Source organism: Anser anser, assembly GCF_964211835.1.
Source record: "Anser anser genome assembly, chromosome: 2".
NCBI classification, from domain to species: Eukaryota; Metazoa; Chordata; class Aves; order Anseriformes; family Anatidae; genus Anser; species Anser anser.
Window position 1 is genome coordinate 17,000,710 of NC_139721.1, and position 14,573 is coordinate 17,015,282.

General features: G+C 34.8%; 1 protein-coding gene across 5 annotated transcripts in view; it reads left to right on the top strand.

Annotated features, from left to right (window-relative positions):
• CSMD3 (CUB and Sushi multiple domains 3) overlaps positions 1-14,573 on the top strand; it is a 1,012,063-nt gene that overhangs the window by 778,988 nt on the left and 218,502 nt on the right. For all 5 annotated transcript variants that reach the window (XM_083827432.1, XM_083827428.1, XM_083827429.1 and 2 more), the window contains one exon: positions 136-338. In XM_083827432.1, the coding sequence (XP_083683558.1) occupies positions 136-338 (203 nt within the window). The remainder of the gene's footprint in view (positions 1-135; positions 339-14,573) is intronic.

Genomic DNA, 14,573 nt, shown 5'->3' on the forward strand with positions numbered 1-14,573 from the left:
AAAGATATAAAAATATTGTGAAAAAAATTAAACTTGGAAATCAAAGTTTATTTGCTTTCTTAGTTGTTTTCGTTTTGCTAAAGATACATTGTTAAATAATGTGAAAATGACAATAAAATCATGGTGTTCTTACAGCCTTCAGTTTCTTGCATTTGATACTGAGGCATCACATGATATTCTACGAGTTTGGGATGGACCACCTGAGAACGAGATGTTACTCAAGGAAATTAGTGGATCTCTTGTTCCCGAAGGCATTCACAGTACACTCAACATAGTAACTATCCAATTTGACACAGATTTTTATATCAGCAAATCTGGGTTTGCCATACAGTTTTCAAGTAAGTTGATGGATTTATTTATTATTATGCTGAAATTGGTGACACCATTTCTAACTTCAGTAGGGAAAGAGCTGGTCCAAACTATCAGATTTGTTCTAAAGCTATGTTTTTATCTAAAATGAATAAATAAAAATCCATGTCACTTACTAATTTGGCTTTATTTCAAGACCAGCTGGGAAAGCATAGGAATACTATAATTATGACTAGCGTTTTTCACAAAGGAGGTGTTGTAAGCATGTTAATGACTTCATCCTTTTCTAATCAATAAGAGTTTCTGCTTTCAGAGACATATGTACAAAATTTTAATTCCTGTTGCACTTGTATAGGATGAAACAGGAAATAGCACTGCAGGAACAGTAGCGTCCTTTTTGTCTTCTAGCACTATTTCTTTCATCTTATTGGATTAATCAAACTGGCAGCATGGTGACAAACCTAAACACTTATTTAACTGTTATTAAATCTTTTTAGACACTTTTCATGTTGAAATGGAAGAAATCATTAAATAAGGTCCATTTTGACCTCACTGCTGATCAATGAAGTATATATATTTTTCAAGTATAGCAAGATCTCATCTCATAATATCATTTTGTCTAGCAGAAGCAATGTTTCTAATATAGGTTGATACAGAGACTCATACTTTTAATGGTAGCATTATTAACATTGTTGTGCTTTCTGTTTTTGATATTTGTATAAGTCCTTTTTCCCCCTAACGTCATTCTTTCTATGTGTATGAAAAATGCATGCAGATACACACACAGTGATTTGAAGGAAGAATCAGGTGTGTGAATGAGAGGACAAAGTAAAATATAGTTAACTTGTAGTGAAAGAGTGCTTCTCTTCTCTTTTATTGGAGCCATGAATAAAGTTTTTAATTCACAGAATCACAGGATGGTTGAGGTTGGAAGGGACCTCCAGAGATCATGTAGTCCAACCCCCCGGCCAGGCAGGATCACCTAGAGCATATTACACAGGATCGCATCCAGGCGGGTTTTGAATATCTCCAAAGAAGGAGACTCCACAACCTCTCTGGGCAGCCTGTTTCAGTGCTCTGTCACCTGAACTGTAATGAAGTTCTTCCTCAGATGGCAATGAAACCTCCTGCAGTTCAATTTATACCCATCACCCCTTGTCCTATCACTGGCCACCACTGAGAAGAGTTTGGCCCCATCCTGTTTAGATTGTCCCCCCAAGTATTTAAAGAGGTTGATAAGATCCCCTCTCAATCTCCTCTTCACTAGGCTAAATAGGCCCATCTCACTTAGTCCTTCCTCATAAAACAGATACTCCAATGCCTTAATCGTCTTTGTGGCTCTATGCTGGACCCTCTCTAGAAGTTCTACATTCCTCTTGTACTGGGAAGCCCAGAATTGGACACAATATTCCAGGTGTGGCCTCCACAGAGCTGAGTAGAAGGGGAGGATCACCTCTCTCAACTTGCTGTCCACACTCCTCTTGATGCAGGCCAGGATGCCATTGGCTTTCTTGTCCACAAGGCCACACTGCTAGCTCATGGTTAATTTGTTGTTCACAACAACCCCTAGGCCCCTTTCTGCAGAGCTGCACTCCAGCAGGTCACCCCCTAGCCTGTACTAGTGCATGCGGTTATTCTTCCCTAGGTGCAGGACCTCCCCAGGTGCACTTGCCCTTGTTGAAATTCATGAGGTTCTTCTCGGCCCAACCCTCCAGACTGTCCAGGTCCCTCTGAATGCCTGCACAGGCCTCTGGCCATACTATTTTACTAACCAGGAAAGAATTATATTTGAGGAGAGGGAGGAAAAAGAAATTCTACGTCATTTTGTTTTAATCTTCCATGTACTTTCTTTGAATCTATAATGTTGTCTGAGTGAAACAGATGGTGTCTGTGTACTTTAGCTGCAGTGTAATTAAAAAACAGAAAGCTCACACAGGGGAGGTATGTGCTTTTACTTTCCTCTTGCCATTTTGTGAAAGAGAGTATGAGTATTTAACTGGATTATTGGTGCTTTTACAATATCTGTTGTAGTTTAGTAGCATTTCTTTCGAAGGAATTCAAACCCTTTGAAGACCCTGACTGCTTGACTGTTTATATTATTTCCTTAATTGCTAATTCACTTTGTAGAAAGAGATTTTGAGTTCATCTTTTCTTAAAATTTTATATTTATTTTTTATCAACTGTTCCTACACAATTCAGCATCTATAATTCATTTAATAACTGAAAATATTCACCATTGATATTGTAATATAACATATTTCTTCTTTCTAATTCACCCAAAAAATACAGAAAAAAAAATATTTCTATCTGGTAGCAATTAACATCTGAGAACATTCTTCACCAAATAAAATGGGGGAGGGGGACAAGCCTAGAGAAGATGATATATTATACAAACAGTATAAATATAATTATAATTTAAGTAGTATCTTGTAATTACAGCTGGTGCTATTAGAATTGTCTCTATCCAGACCTGTCCAACACAGTCCTTTACAAGGCATCAAAGTTAATAATTTTGTAAAATTTAGGGGAAGAGAGGGTAGTTCCAATGCCTAGCCAGCCTTCCTGTGAATAAATTCTTTCTCATAGCTAATCTACACCTCTTCTGGTGCAGTTTGAGGATGTTCTTGTCCTATCACTTGTCACCTGAGAAAAGAGACTGACACTGTGCTCTCTACAACCTCCTTTCAGATGGTTTGTAGAGTGTAATGAGGTCTACCTTTAGCCTTCTTTACTCGAGACTAAACAACCCCAGTACCCTCAGACACTCCTCATATGCCTTGTTTTCTAGTTCCTTCACCAGCTTTGTTGCTTTTCTCTGAACATATTCCAGCAACTAAATACCTTTCTTGTAAGGAGGGACTGAAAACTGAACATGCTACTCAAGGTGGAGTCTCACCAGTGACGATTACAGAGGGACGATCACTTCCCTAGTCCTGCTGGCCACTCTATTTCTGATACAAGCCAGGATGATAATGGCCTTGGCCACCTGGCCACAGTGCTGGTTCATGTGGATGACGGAAAAAAGCATAGATAACTTGCATCAGATACTAACCTGGATGGCTTAAATTTGACAATAATAGTTTCCAGTCTAGAATTATAATGAATCATATTGCTTACTTTGATTACTTGCAATGGCTAGAAGCTTAAACAGTCACAAGTCAGTTTTCTGAAATTATGTCTAGTGCCTTTTTATAGCCATGCAGTTTCGTAAATGTTTCTTCATTCACTTTTTAATTTTGGTTCAAAGAAAGATGCATTCACCACAGTCATTTAGGAAGATTTTTTGACACTGAGCATCATATTTTATTTTTTATTTTATTTCTTTTATTTTATTTTCTCCAGTTTTCCAGTAACAGATCACTCCCTAACATAACTCTTTCACTTTTTATGAAGTCAGGAAATAGGATTTATTCTTCTTGTGTCTACTCCATAGCAGAACAACTTTTCATGTCTTAATGCTTCCTTGTTTGCTGATTTCTTTCAACCAGGAGAGGAGGCCTTTATATTTAATGATGTAAAATGTAAAATTTGAGGATGACTCTTTTCCTACAACTTTTTTTTTTCCTGTTTTTTTTTTTTTCTTGTTGTTTGTTTTAATAGCATTGACAGGCTTATCAGAAAGAAGCTGTTAAAGCTGTTAAGTAGATCTGTTTCCCTCCATCAGCAACTGCCTTCCTTCAAAATAGCTAACAATACTAAAAGGAATAACCATTTATGGGATTTCAATGGCAAAAATGTCACAGGTCTGTAAATGATATTAACTGTTCAGTAGCTATTATCACTTAGTACATATAGGATATTTGTCTTTTATTCAGGCAAATACTGTGAGTTACTGATTCCATGTAAATGCCCTAGTAATAGCTTGTAGCTAGAGAGACCTGAAGCTACTGTATGAATAGCAGAAAGTGGAAAGGAATTATTGAAAGAAACAGGCTAATTGTAAGTAATTTTGAAATTATGAATAAATAAATAGTCTTTTTGGTCATGTAACTATAAAAGCAGCTTATTTTATTTACACTGAAGATTGAACATCCTTGACTTAAACCTATTCAACAGTTTTGATGCATTACAGTGGTTTATAGATAAAAGGCAAAATAAAATTCGAAGTGCGAAGTATCTTTATATGGAATCATAATGTTATAAATGAAACTACTTTTATATTTCTAAAAGGTTTTCTTTAACTTCCTTACCAATCTTTTTCTCTTTGGTTAATCCACTATCTTTCATTAAATTATTTGAAGATGACTTTTGATCCAAATAATACACAAAACAGTCAAATGTTCTATAATAGTATTTTCTAGACTTATAGTTTATATATAAACTTAATAGTTTGTACAATTCTTCAAAATGATTTCAGCTAAAATACCTTGAAAATTTAGTTAATAGCATGGATTTTATTTTCCATTTTATATTAGTCAGTAAAAATGTAGTCAAACATCTTTGAGTTCAGCTATTTTTCATGTAACAGTTTTCTTTCTAACAGATCACTGTGACATCACTAGTAGAGTGTTACAATTTGATCTGTATCCACATATGCAACTGTAAGTTTTTAGTCACAGAAGAAAATCAGAGAACGCGAGGAAAAGGAGGCAGCAGCAATAGTTTGTCTCTTCATGCACCTTTGGCACTATAATTATGTTTCTTAATTGACTGGATAAAGAGTAAAATCTCAATTAAGCATTCTCTTCCCTGCATTTCCTTTACTACAAATATGTGAGCAAAATAGCATAAGAGCAGGACTTAGTACTTTTTGTTTTCTTTGTGCAAAGAAACATCTCCCTAACCATTTTCTGTGTGGAGATTTCACCCTGAAAAAGAGCCTGTGAATTCATACACTACATCGATTATTCAGCAGTCTTTTTTGGCACTCTTACAGAGAACTACAGTCAAACTGCTGTGTGACTGGCAAATTCATCAGCTGAGGTATACAGGAATTACTTTGGTGGAAACATTTAGGTGTGACATTTGTATCTTTAGATACATATAAAGTTCATCCTGCTGTAGTGGAATATCTTTTATATTTTACTTATAGGACAGAATCAACCTACTTTTGTAGTATTGTCCAACAGTTATTTTGGAGAATACTGTTATATTTATTATATCTTATTTATATTTGGTACAAAACAGAATAAAACAGAACAGATTTGACATTTTGTCATGTGACTGCAAAAATGATTACCCCATGGTAAATACATTAGATGCCATAGGCATTCTGTGCTCTGTTTCCTGTGACAAACTCTGGTATTGCGTTAATGCAAATTGGGGGTGGATTTTCCACTGCTCTTCATTTTCAGTATCAGTAGTTTCCACTGTGTAATTTGTGAGCCACCCTTTATAGATGTACATAGGTACACGCTTACATACATAAACACACATACATGATGGGATTTTTTCTGTAGGTACAGGTTAGGACTTCAGGACTGTTACTTTTTTTCTACACTTAGATTATGGTATAATGCACAAATATAAGAGTGAAGTTATTTTTGGACGTATCATCTGTTTTTCCAAGGTCTTGGCCTCCTGTCACTTATGCATCTCACATTTTCAGTCAATGAGTGTTATTGAAGTTATTTTTTATACTAGGTAATCTATACCATAGGAAAGAAAGATATTTTGGAAGTTCTATATGCTACTTTGTAATGTAACGAATACATCACAAAAATGTATCTAGAAAGAAGTGATATTTTGGGAGAATGGCCACAATAAACTTATGTAAGTGAAATTCCTTGAAGGCATATCAAACTAGATTTACACTTGATCACTGATATTTTTTCATGTTCTGTAACTAACCTAGAAATCTTTCACTACTGGAATCCAGAGCTTCTTTCTCAAGCTGTAATTTTTCAAATTGAATATATGGGTTTTTGCATCCCACACACATAAAGGACAGATCTAGCAAAGAGATTTGACTGAAACAATGTTCATCCTTCAGTCTTCTATATATGATTGTGAAAAAAGTATTTATCAAATAGAACTTCAGTTATTGACTGGACATATTCAGATGTGCAGTCTCAGGTGTAGTTTCACTTTCATAAAGGCAATTAAAAAACGCAAAAGAAAATGAAAATAACAATTGGATCCTCATTTTTCTCTGTATTCCCATTGTGCTTTGGGAAGGTGTAATGTGTATCATGAAACAGAAGCTGTTTTCTGACAAAGGTTCTGTAACTTTTTGCAAGTGACCAATAGTATAATGCTTTCCGAACTCATAAATTTTGATAGTCTTAACAAAGATTAGAGTAACAGCTTATGTGTAAGGTCAGAATATTATCAATACTAAGGTCAGTTCTGTATCAATGCCAAACTATTCAATTATAGTACAAAAGAACTGAAGACGCAACAGATCAACAAAGAATGAATGCTTCAAACAGATTAAACACCTTCTTACTTAACCATTTGTCAGGAGTTCCAAATTTTGCCCTGTGTTTAAGAACTCCCAGAACATTTTTAGGGATTTGAAATGGTAAGGCTGCAATGCAAATATACAAATGTATACAAACTGTGACAATTGTTAAAGACAGGGAAAAAAATAAAAAAAAAAAATGGGAGCAATACCTCCTCTCTTCAGAGGATTCCAATTCACCCAGCATGCAAAATCAAGGCAAACTAGCAGTGCTGTTCAATACTGCACAACTGCATCCTTAGCAGAACAGGTTGTGAGTATTCTGTATAGAATCTACTTAAACAAATGTATTTTCATTCAGGTCCTCTTAGTGATCTTTTCAGTAGAAATGGTATTAAAATCTGCATCATCAGGATCATCATCATTAGGATTTTCAATGCACGAGTAGCCCTTGTGTGTGATCCAAGATCCTAATGATTGTTTTTTTTTCCGAAAAGCTATTTCTTTCTCCCTGCTTTCATGTATAGACAAAGAAATGTGCCATCTGAAATAGGGATAGGTCCAGTACAAAAAGCTTAAAGAACTCTATAGTTCCAAAAGAGGAAAATTAAATAAATAATAATTTAGTAATTAAAAAAAAAAATCTGAATGAAATTAAGGTTTAATAAATAAATAAGTAAATAAATAAAACTTCCTCCCCAGCTGTAATGCATTACCAGCATGATCATGTACTGTCACAGTGTCTATTTTATGTTGTTTTCCAGAAATTATCTGAAAATATATGTTAATTTATTTGGGGCTGGATTTCATACTCAGTGCCAGAGCTATAAGCAAGTGCTTAAGAGATAATAGATATTCAGAACTGAAGACTTCAATTTTGTGGAAAAAGATGTCTGCTTATGAACTGGGAAAAAGTAGCTCTTAAGGTTGCCCAAGAAGTCATAATAAAAACTATGTAGTAGTTTAGTCATCGCAATCCATTTTGTTAAAAACATCTGAAGTAAATCGACAACAAAAAAGTCAATCAAGTTAGATTATATGATTAAACCTACATATGCTAAGATATAAAATGTATCTGACAGTAAAATCGGAAAAAGTCCCTCAGAAGAGAACTTTACCTCCACACTTCCCCGCACAAAAATTCATCAGACTATACCAGATTACAATGTAAAAGATATTTTTAAAATAGGTTCAGTTAACAATTGCCACTAAATACTGTTATACATTCTACTGATTTTCAATCAAAATAATCTGGATTCAAATTCTGAATAAAATATCAATGAATTAATATTTTAGTATGCAGTTAGCCAAGTAGTCTGTGTTTTCCAACTTGAGTTGTGAGAAATGCACTCTAAAACTTGTCATTACCAGTCATACAAACCACTGCTGTTGAAACACAGAAGTATAAAATTTCCAGATATCATAAAGAATTATATACAATACAAAATAAAAAGAATGTGATGACTATATAATAATGTTAGACTTGGCATCTCTGGCAACCAAGACTTTGAAATTTCTTTCAAAATTCCATCTGTTGTTTGGTCATGAAAATTCTGTACAGGGAACAGGTGAACCTACACTGAATAGACTATTTACGGAGTGAAATTGTTAATAAACTCCAAAATACATCGAATATGGATAAGGGTATAACTAAAAATTATGAATATGTGGCATGAGATGCAAACACAAACCAGACAGCATTATCTTTTTTTTCTTTTTCTTTTTTTTCAAGGCACTGGCCATATTTATTTATTTATTTATTTTTTCTCTCCCCACTTCCTCCTCCTCTCTCCACTCCCCTTCTCCCCTCCCTCCCCAAGGTGACTACTAACTCTCCTACATGTTAAATGAAATTAAAATAAACTATAGCTAAGTATATCTGTCTCTGATAGCTAAGAATAAAGTCCTTGAAGTCAACTCTGTGCAGAGAGAAATTTAAGTAATTATTTCAGTCTTTCCAAGAGCAGCGAATTCCCTATATCGGGATCCTGAGTACACTAAGTAGGCCTTGCAGGCCCTGACCAGATTCACACCCTCACCTATGGGCCCATGTGCCCCTTTAAGTTCAGCACAAGGCTCCTAAGCAGTGCTTTGCTGGTCTCCAGTCACCTGGATGGACCCCTTGGACATTTTCTGTAGGTGACTTTGTACCTGGGTAGATCCCTCAGCCCTGCACTGGCTTCTGGATGGACACACAGCTGTGGGCAGCTTGTCTCCTGGATGAACCCCTTGAACTGTGGGCAGCTTGGATCCTGTACAGACCCTTCTTCCCTGTGCTGTGGGAAGCTTTTTTCCTGGCTGGACTGCAAACCAGACATATTCGTGATTACACTGCAGGATTTGGTAGTCGTTTTCAGAGGGTAAAGGCCTTTCCCCCAAATCCCTACCATTTCCCACTTGGATTTCCCACTTGTCAAATATATACTTAGAGAATAGTATGTTGTGGAGATTACCAGGCATGGCTTTGCTTTCTGTAGTTTCTGGTAGTAATTGTCATCAAAAGATTGCTAGTCAGGGTCAGGTCTAATGCTTTTTTGCTGGTGACGCTTTCACAGAAAAAAATGTTTTTGATTTATGTGTGGATATGGATGTATAAATCTGTGCATGTGTCCTTGAATAATGCAACAGAGGTTTAGGAGAACAGTACCACACAAAAACCTTACTGGTTATTTATTATCGAGATGATAATACCAAAATGGAAATGTTCCTTTGTTTTACTTTGACAAATTGGGGTTGTACCTTGTAAAGGACTTTGCAGAAGTTTCCTGCATGCACTTTTCCATGCTCAATACAAGTTGTTGCTTGTCTGTTTCTGTGAGCCTTGGGACAGGTGGTGAAATCCCTGTTGAAGGACTAGACAGGTTCACAAATGCATAAGAAATCTGTAACTCATCGAACATGGTTTTCAACACAGAACAATTCTTGACTTAACCTTTCATTTGACAACAGTCAAAGTACAGAAAATTATATGACAGTTGATGTGTCATCAAGACCTTCAAACTTTGTGTTGCATGCCTGTTTTTTTTTATTTTTATTTTTTATTTTTTTTAACTCCACACAAGTTGGAGTCCCTGTGACATCAGGGAGGGCTACTGCGCAGGAGTGTTACCCTTCCTGCTCCAGTACACACCTCCTCTTCAATCCATTTCCTGTCCTGGTGTGTGTTAGTGAGCTTGGTACTAGGATGCATTTGGTCAATGCTTAACATTAGAGGAAAATAAGACTCAGAAAAGTTCAATGAGGGTTATAAAGATCTGTTGGATCAGCTGCCCCAGCTGCCTGCAAGATAAGTACTTGTGGTTTTGGACAGTGGAATGACCTGTTGGCTGTGACAACACCTTAGATTGTCAATCTGGTTGCTGCTGCTGCTCTAAGAAGGTTTGGAGCATGTCACCTGGAGTCTGCTATTGACAGTGCTTTTCACAGCACATGTTGCTCTATCACCTCTCACAATCCATACAGCAACAAGAGAAACAAGACAATCCTCTGTCCCAGCTCTAGACATTCAACATTGACCTTCTTTTCTTCCAGAAATTCATTTCAGAATTCCATCTGTTTCCAGATCTTCTTGGAAGATCTGCAACAGGAGTTTATACTGATGATATGGCAATTTTCTTTCTAAGCACTTTTATTTATAATACTTGAAAATTATTTGAAACAGAAGCTGAAACTAAGACATATATTGCATTCTTTAAGTTATTGACTTAACTACTCAGAAATTTCTATGTGATAAGATGTATAGGTATGTATTCTATCTTCTTCTTCAAGTTGAACAAGAGATATGAACTATGGTCTGCCTCAATTTACTAATTGCGTGCCCTAACTTCTGTTTGTTTATTTGTTTCCCTCATATTAAAAAAAAAAAAAAAAAAAAAAAAAAAAAACCTCTCCACCTATCTTACACTTCCTAATTTAATTACTGTTTCAGGACACTGAGAGGAATGAAACCTCAAGTTAAGTGCCTACGATGTAGCTAAGAGTTAAGCAAACAGAGAACTTGCCTGGGCAACCTTAATAACCCTGACTGGGCAAAATGTTGTACTCCTTTTGTTGGGGATGGTTCCTGATGAAATTCTGACTCAATGCTTTATTTTTAACACTTTTCATTTTAATCTTCAAATAATAACTGACAAACATAGAATCTACAAAGTCATGCAAAATCAACAAACTGACTCTATGGCTAGAATTTACTTAAGAATTATATTGGCTATTCTCCTAAATCTCTGATAGATCTAGCAGATACTAAAGCTTAAAATAGACAAAAACTTATCGGTGTTTCTGTTGGTAGAAGACTGAGTGAAAACACAGTGCCCATTTTATTCTTTCTTTTTCAGGAAAAGTTGTATAGCAGGTTGGTTTTGAGATAGAAAATATCAAGGTGACCTGATTCTGAAACAGACAGTATTAGAGATGCAGGGAGACTGCAGTGTCTATATGGGTAAAGGTATTACATGGAGTCTGGGACAGCTTGAATTTTGAAGGTGCAGTCTGTCAGGGTTGGTGCAGGCAGAGGCACATCTGAAATGCCAACAGTTATAGGAAGCCTTATTTAAGGTAATAGCAGTTTAGAGGAATATGTTGATTTAAATAAGTTTTTGGGGGTTTTTTGACATGCTGTGGGTTCAGAAAAGCTAGAAACTTAGAAAACTTACAGATTCTGCCCTGATCTTGTGCTCTGGAGTAATAAAAAAATTAATTAATAATCAAATAAACAAAATTTACCCTTTCTTTTCTGTCCAGAAGACATTTGCAGATTAATCAAAATGAAGAAGTAATTTTGTCTCAGGGTTGGTATTCAGACTCTTTACTGCTATTAGACTTGGCATGCATTATAAGACTAAATTTAGAAATCACTGTAAGAAATCCAGAGGTTTATTATATTGATCCCAGCATCAGTGGAATCTGTTACTGCCTTATCACTCTTTTGCTGCTATGTTTCACAGTATTCCTGCATATAGTATAGAGCTGTCATGTTGGGACATTAGTCACATATCAAACTGTTTGGGCTCATGAATTATCAGAAACCTTTGGTCCTTGGCATTAATTTGATCTTTTCTGCAGCAGGAATGATCAATTTATAATACTTTATTTTATCATTTAAATGTACATTGGTGCCTTATTAATAAACAGATGTATCAAAATGCTTTTATACTCCACATCAACAAAATCTGTAGACAGATCTGTGTTTGGAAGTCTTTCTGGATACAACTGAATGTTGTTTTAATGGCTTCTGCAGCTCTATCAGAGGATTCCAAAACACACTCAGTTCTGAAATATAAAATGCTATTGTTGAAACACTTTTGCCATCCCGACCATGTAGATATACAAACTCTGTATGTCTAATGTGTCCCCTAATCAGTAATCTACTGAGCATCAAGTTTCATTCAACCCCACCATGAATCTGGAGTTCTTGATCAGGAACTATCTCTTTGAGCTCTTAATCTAGCACTTGATCTATTGACTTAATTACAGTGTAATTATTCCAACTGTCTAAAAATAGAATAAATTATTTTTGAACATTTCTGTATTTTTATTAGGAAACAAGGCTCTCAAGTGACCCCACACAAGTTTATGCTAAACCCTGTTGTTCTTGCACCTGTTGGGCTGTGTACTAGGTAATAGAGAGCTTTTGAAGTATGTATTTTTCCCAGCTAAGATGTAGTTTATTGCACTTTAATCTGTTACATTTACAAATCATACCTCATGAGGTATTCAAGACGATGTGACATTAAGAGATTTTTTGTCATGCTGAGTTTACAATGATAACAATGACAATTCTACAATGACAAAATGAAAAATCAATCTATTATTTTCTTAAATTAGCTATCTATTTCATATGTCACAAAGTACTTTAGATCCTACATATGAATAATAATGAAATTGTGATAGCTGGTTCCATTTATTTTGCAGAAAGCTTTCAAGACTGCATTGCAGGTATGATAGCAGAGTTATACAGGACTTCATTGTTCCTGCTTACTCGACAAATATTCATGAGAAATGATGATGGTAGTGATTGAACATCTAATGGGGGTGGAGATCAGCTCTTCTACTGGAATATCTATTTCAAAATTAAAGGAGTTAATACACTTCAAAAGAGATAAAAATAAGCTGAAGAAAGATTATGAAAAATAATTAATTAATTAATAAAAAAGCAGAATGAAGAGGCAAAGAGAGAGTAGAGAATACGATACAGAAAATAACCTATCAAGACTGATAATACAGACCCTCTCTCAATCAAACTAATGAACAAATCACAGTTTTAAACAGTAGTAATGATGGGCTAGAGTCAGGCACATGAAATAGAAACTAAAGACTAGAGCAGATATTACAAAAAGATGGAATTAAGAAATTCCGTTTGAATCGAATGTTAGTATATGTTAGCTCTCAAGAAATGTGGTGGTGTTATAACTATATACAGTACTGAGATTTTCCTTTTCTGTTTTTTTCTTGTAGCACAATTTTTTACCTTTGTCTACCCAAAAAGATATTTCTGTATTTGAAAATTTTTCTTCTGACAATTTGATTTGTTTTCAAACAAACAAACTAAACCACCAAAAAAAAAAAAAAACCCACATCACTTCCATCTGCTTTTAAGGCAAATATATGATGTAATGTGGATCAAAGTAAAACATTATAACAAATATACTCTTGGTGTAAAGGTTAGATTTCTAATATAAACCATTCATATAGGATTTTTCTCTGAGTGGAAAAAGATTGACCTTATATTCCCTTCCGTTCTGTCGCATTAGAATTTAAATGTCTGCGACAGAAATAGATGTTTCTCCCTTGTTATAGTGTCTGTATAGGGAATCTGAAAAACAAGACACTTCATTGTTGCATGGCCAAAATGAAGTTAAATGAATCCCACTACTAATGAAGTAAGTTGAATTTAAACATACTCTCACAAAGAAACATATGTGGTTGTCAGAAATACCCTAAGAAAATAATTAATTTACACTTCAATCTCACTGCAAAAGTGTGGAAAGGTTTTTGGATACCTTTTCCTACTATATTCTTTTTTAAAGTGATTTAAAGGGAAGGAACTTTAATGACTTAAACAACTGTAGATGAAAATGTCCTTTTTAGGATTTTTATAATCCTGAGTTACTTCTACTAAAAAATATAAACCTCTGCTACTATCATGACTTTGTATATTATCGAATCAAAATGACAGCTGAAATTTTGTATCCAGATCTGTGACTTATATTTGTAGAAATGCTATGTATAGGTGTATATATTTTGAAATGGATGTGCCATATTTAAAACTGATTGGAGTGCTTGCTCTTAAGAAAAACATCTAGATGACTTTATATAGAGATAAAGTAAACATTTAGAACAGTGAGAGATGTGTCAAAACTTTATCTTTACTAGACTTGTCCAATGTTAATACCTATCCATGGATTTTATCCAATTTTGCCCACTCACATTCCCAGACTGAGACAGTTATTCTAACTATTCAAGTTAGTAGCTTTGTAACTCAACAATATAGTTGCACTGAGAAGTCTTCACTGTCATTATTATCCTGCAGATAATATTGAACATAATGTCATACAACTATATGAATAAGTAAATCACAAATCATGTAATGAAATATGGAGATTTTTTCCTCTCTTTCTTAAATGGACTCTTTAAAGAATGACTTTAACAGAGAAAGTGAGTAATATTTTCCACAGATTTTAGACAAATTAAGACTAATTATTTATGAGAAAGTAAAAATGAATAAGTAGCTTCATGAATCCTATGATATTTAATGTCATGCTGGGTTCTTTCCCTCTCACTTTTTTTTTTTCTTTTGCATTGAAAATATATTAACTTATTCTATGCAACCTATTGAGAATCTGTGTATGACATTAACGGTTGATTCTAAAATAAGAGCTCACCTTGTCTGTCAGATTACTTCATAAATCCTTCAATTAGAATT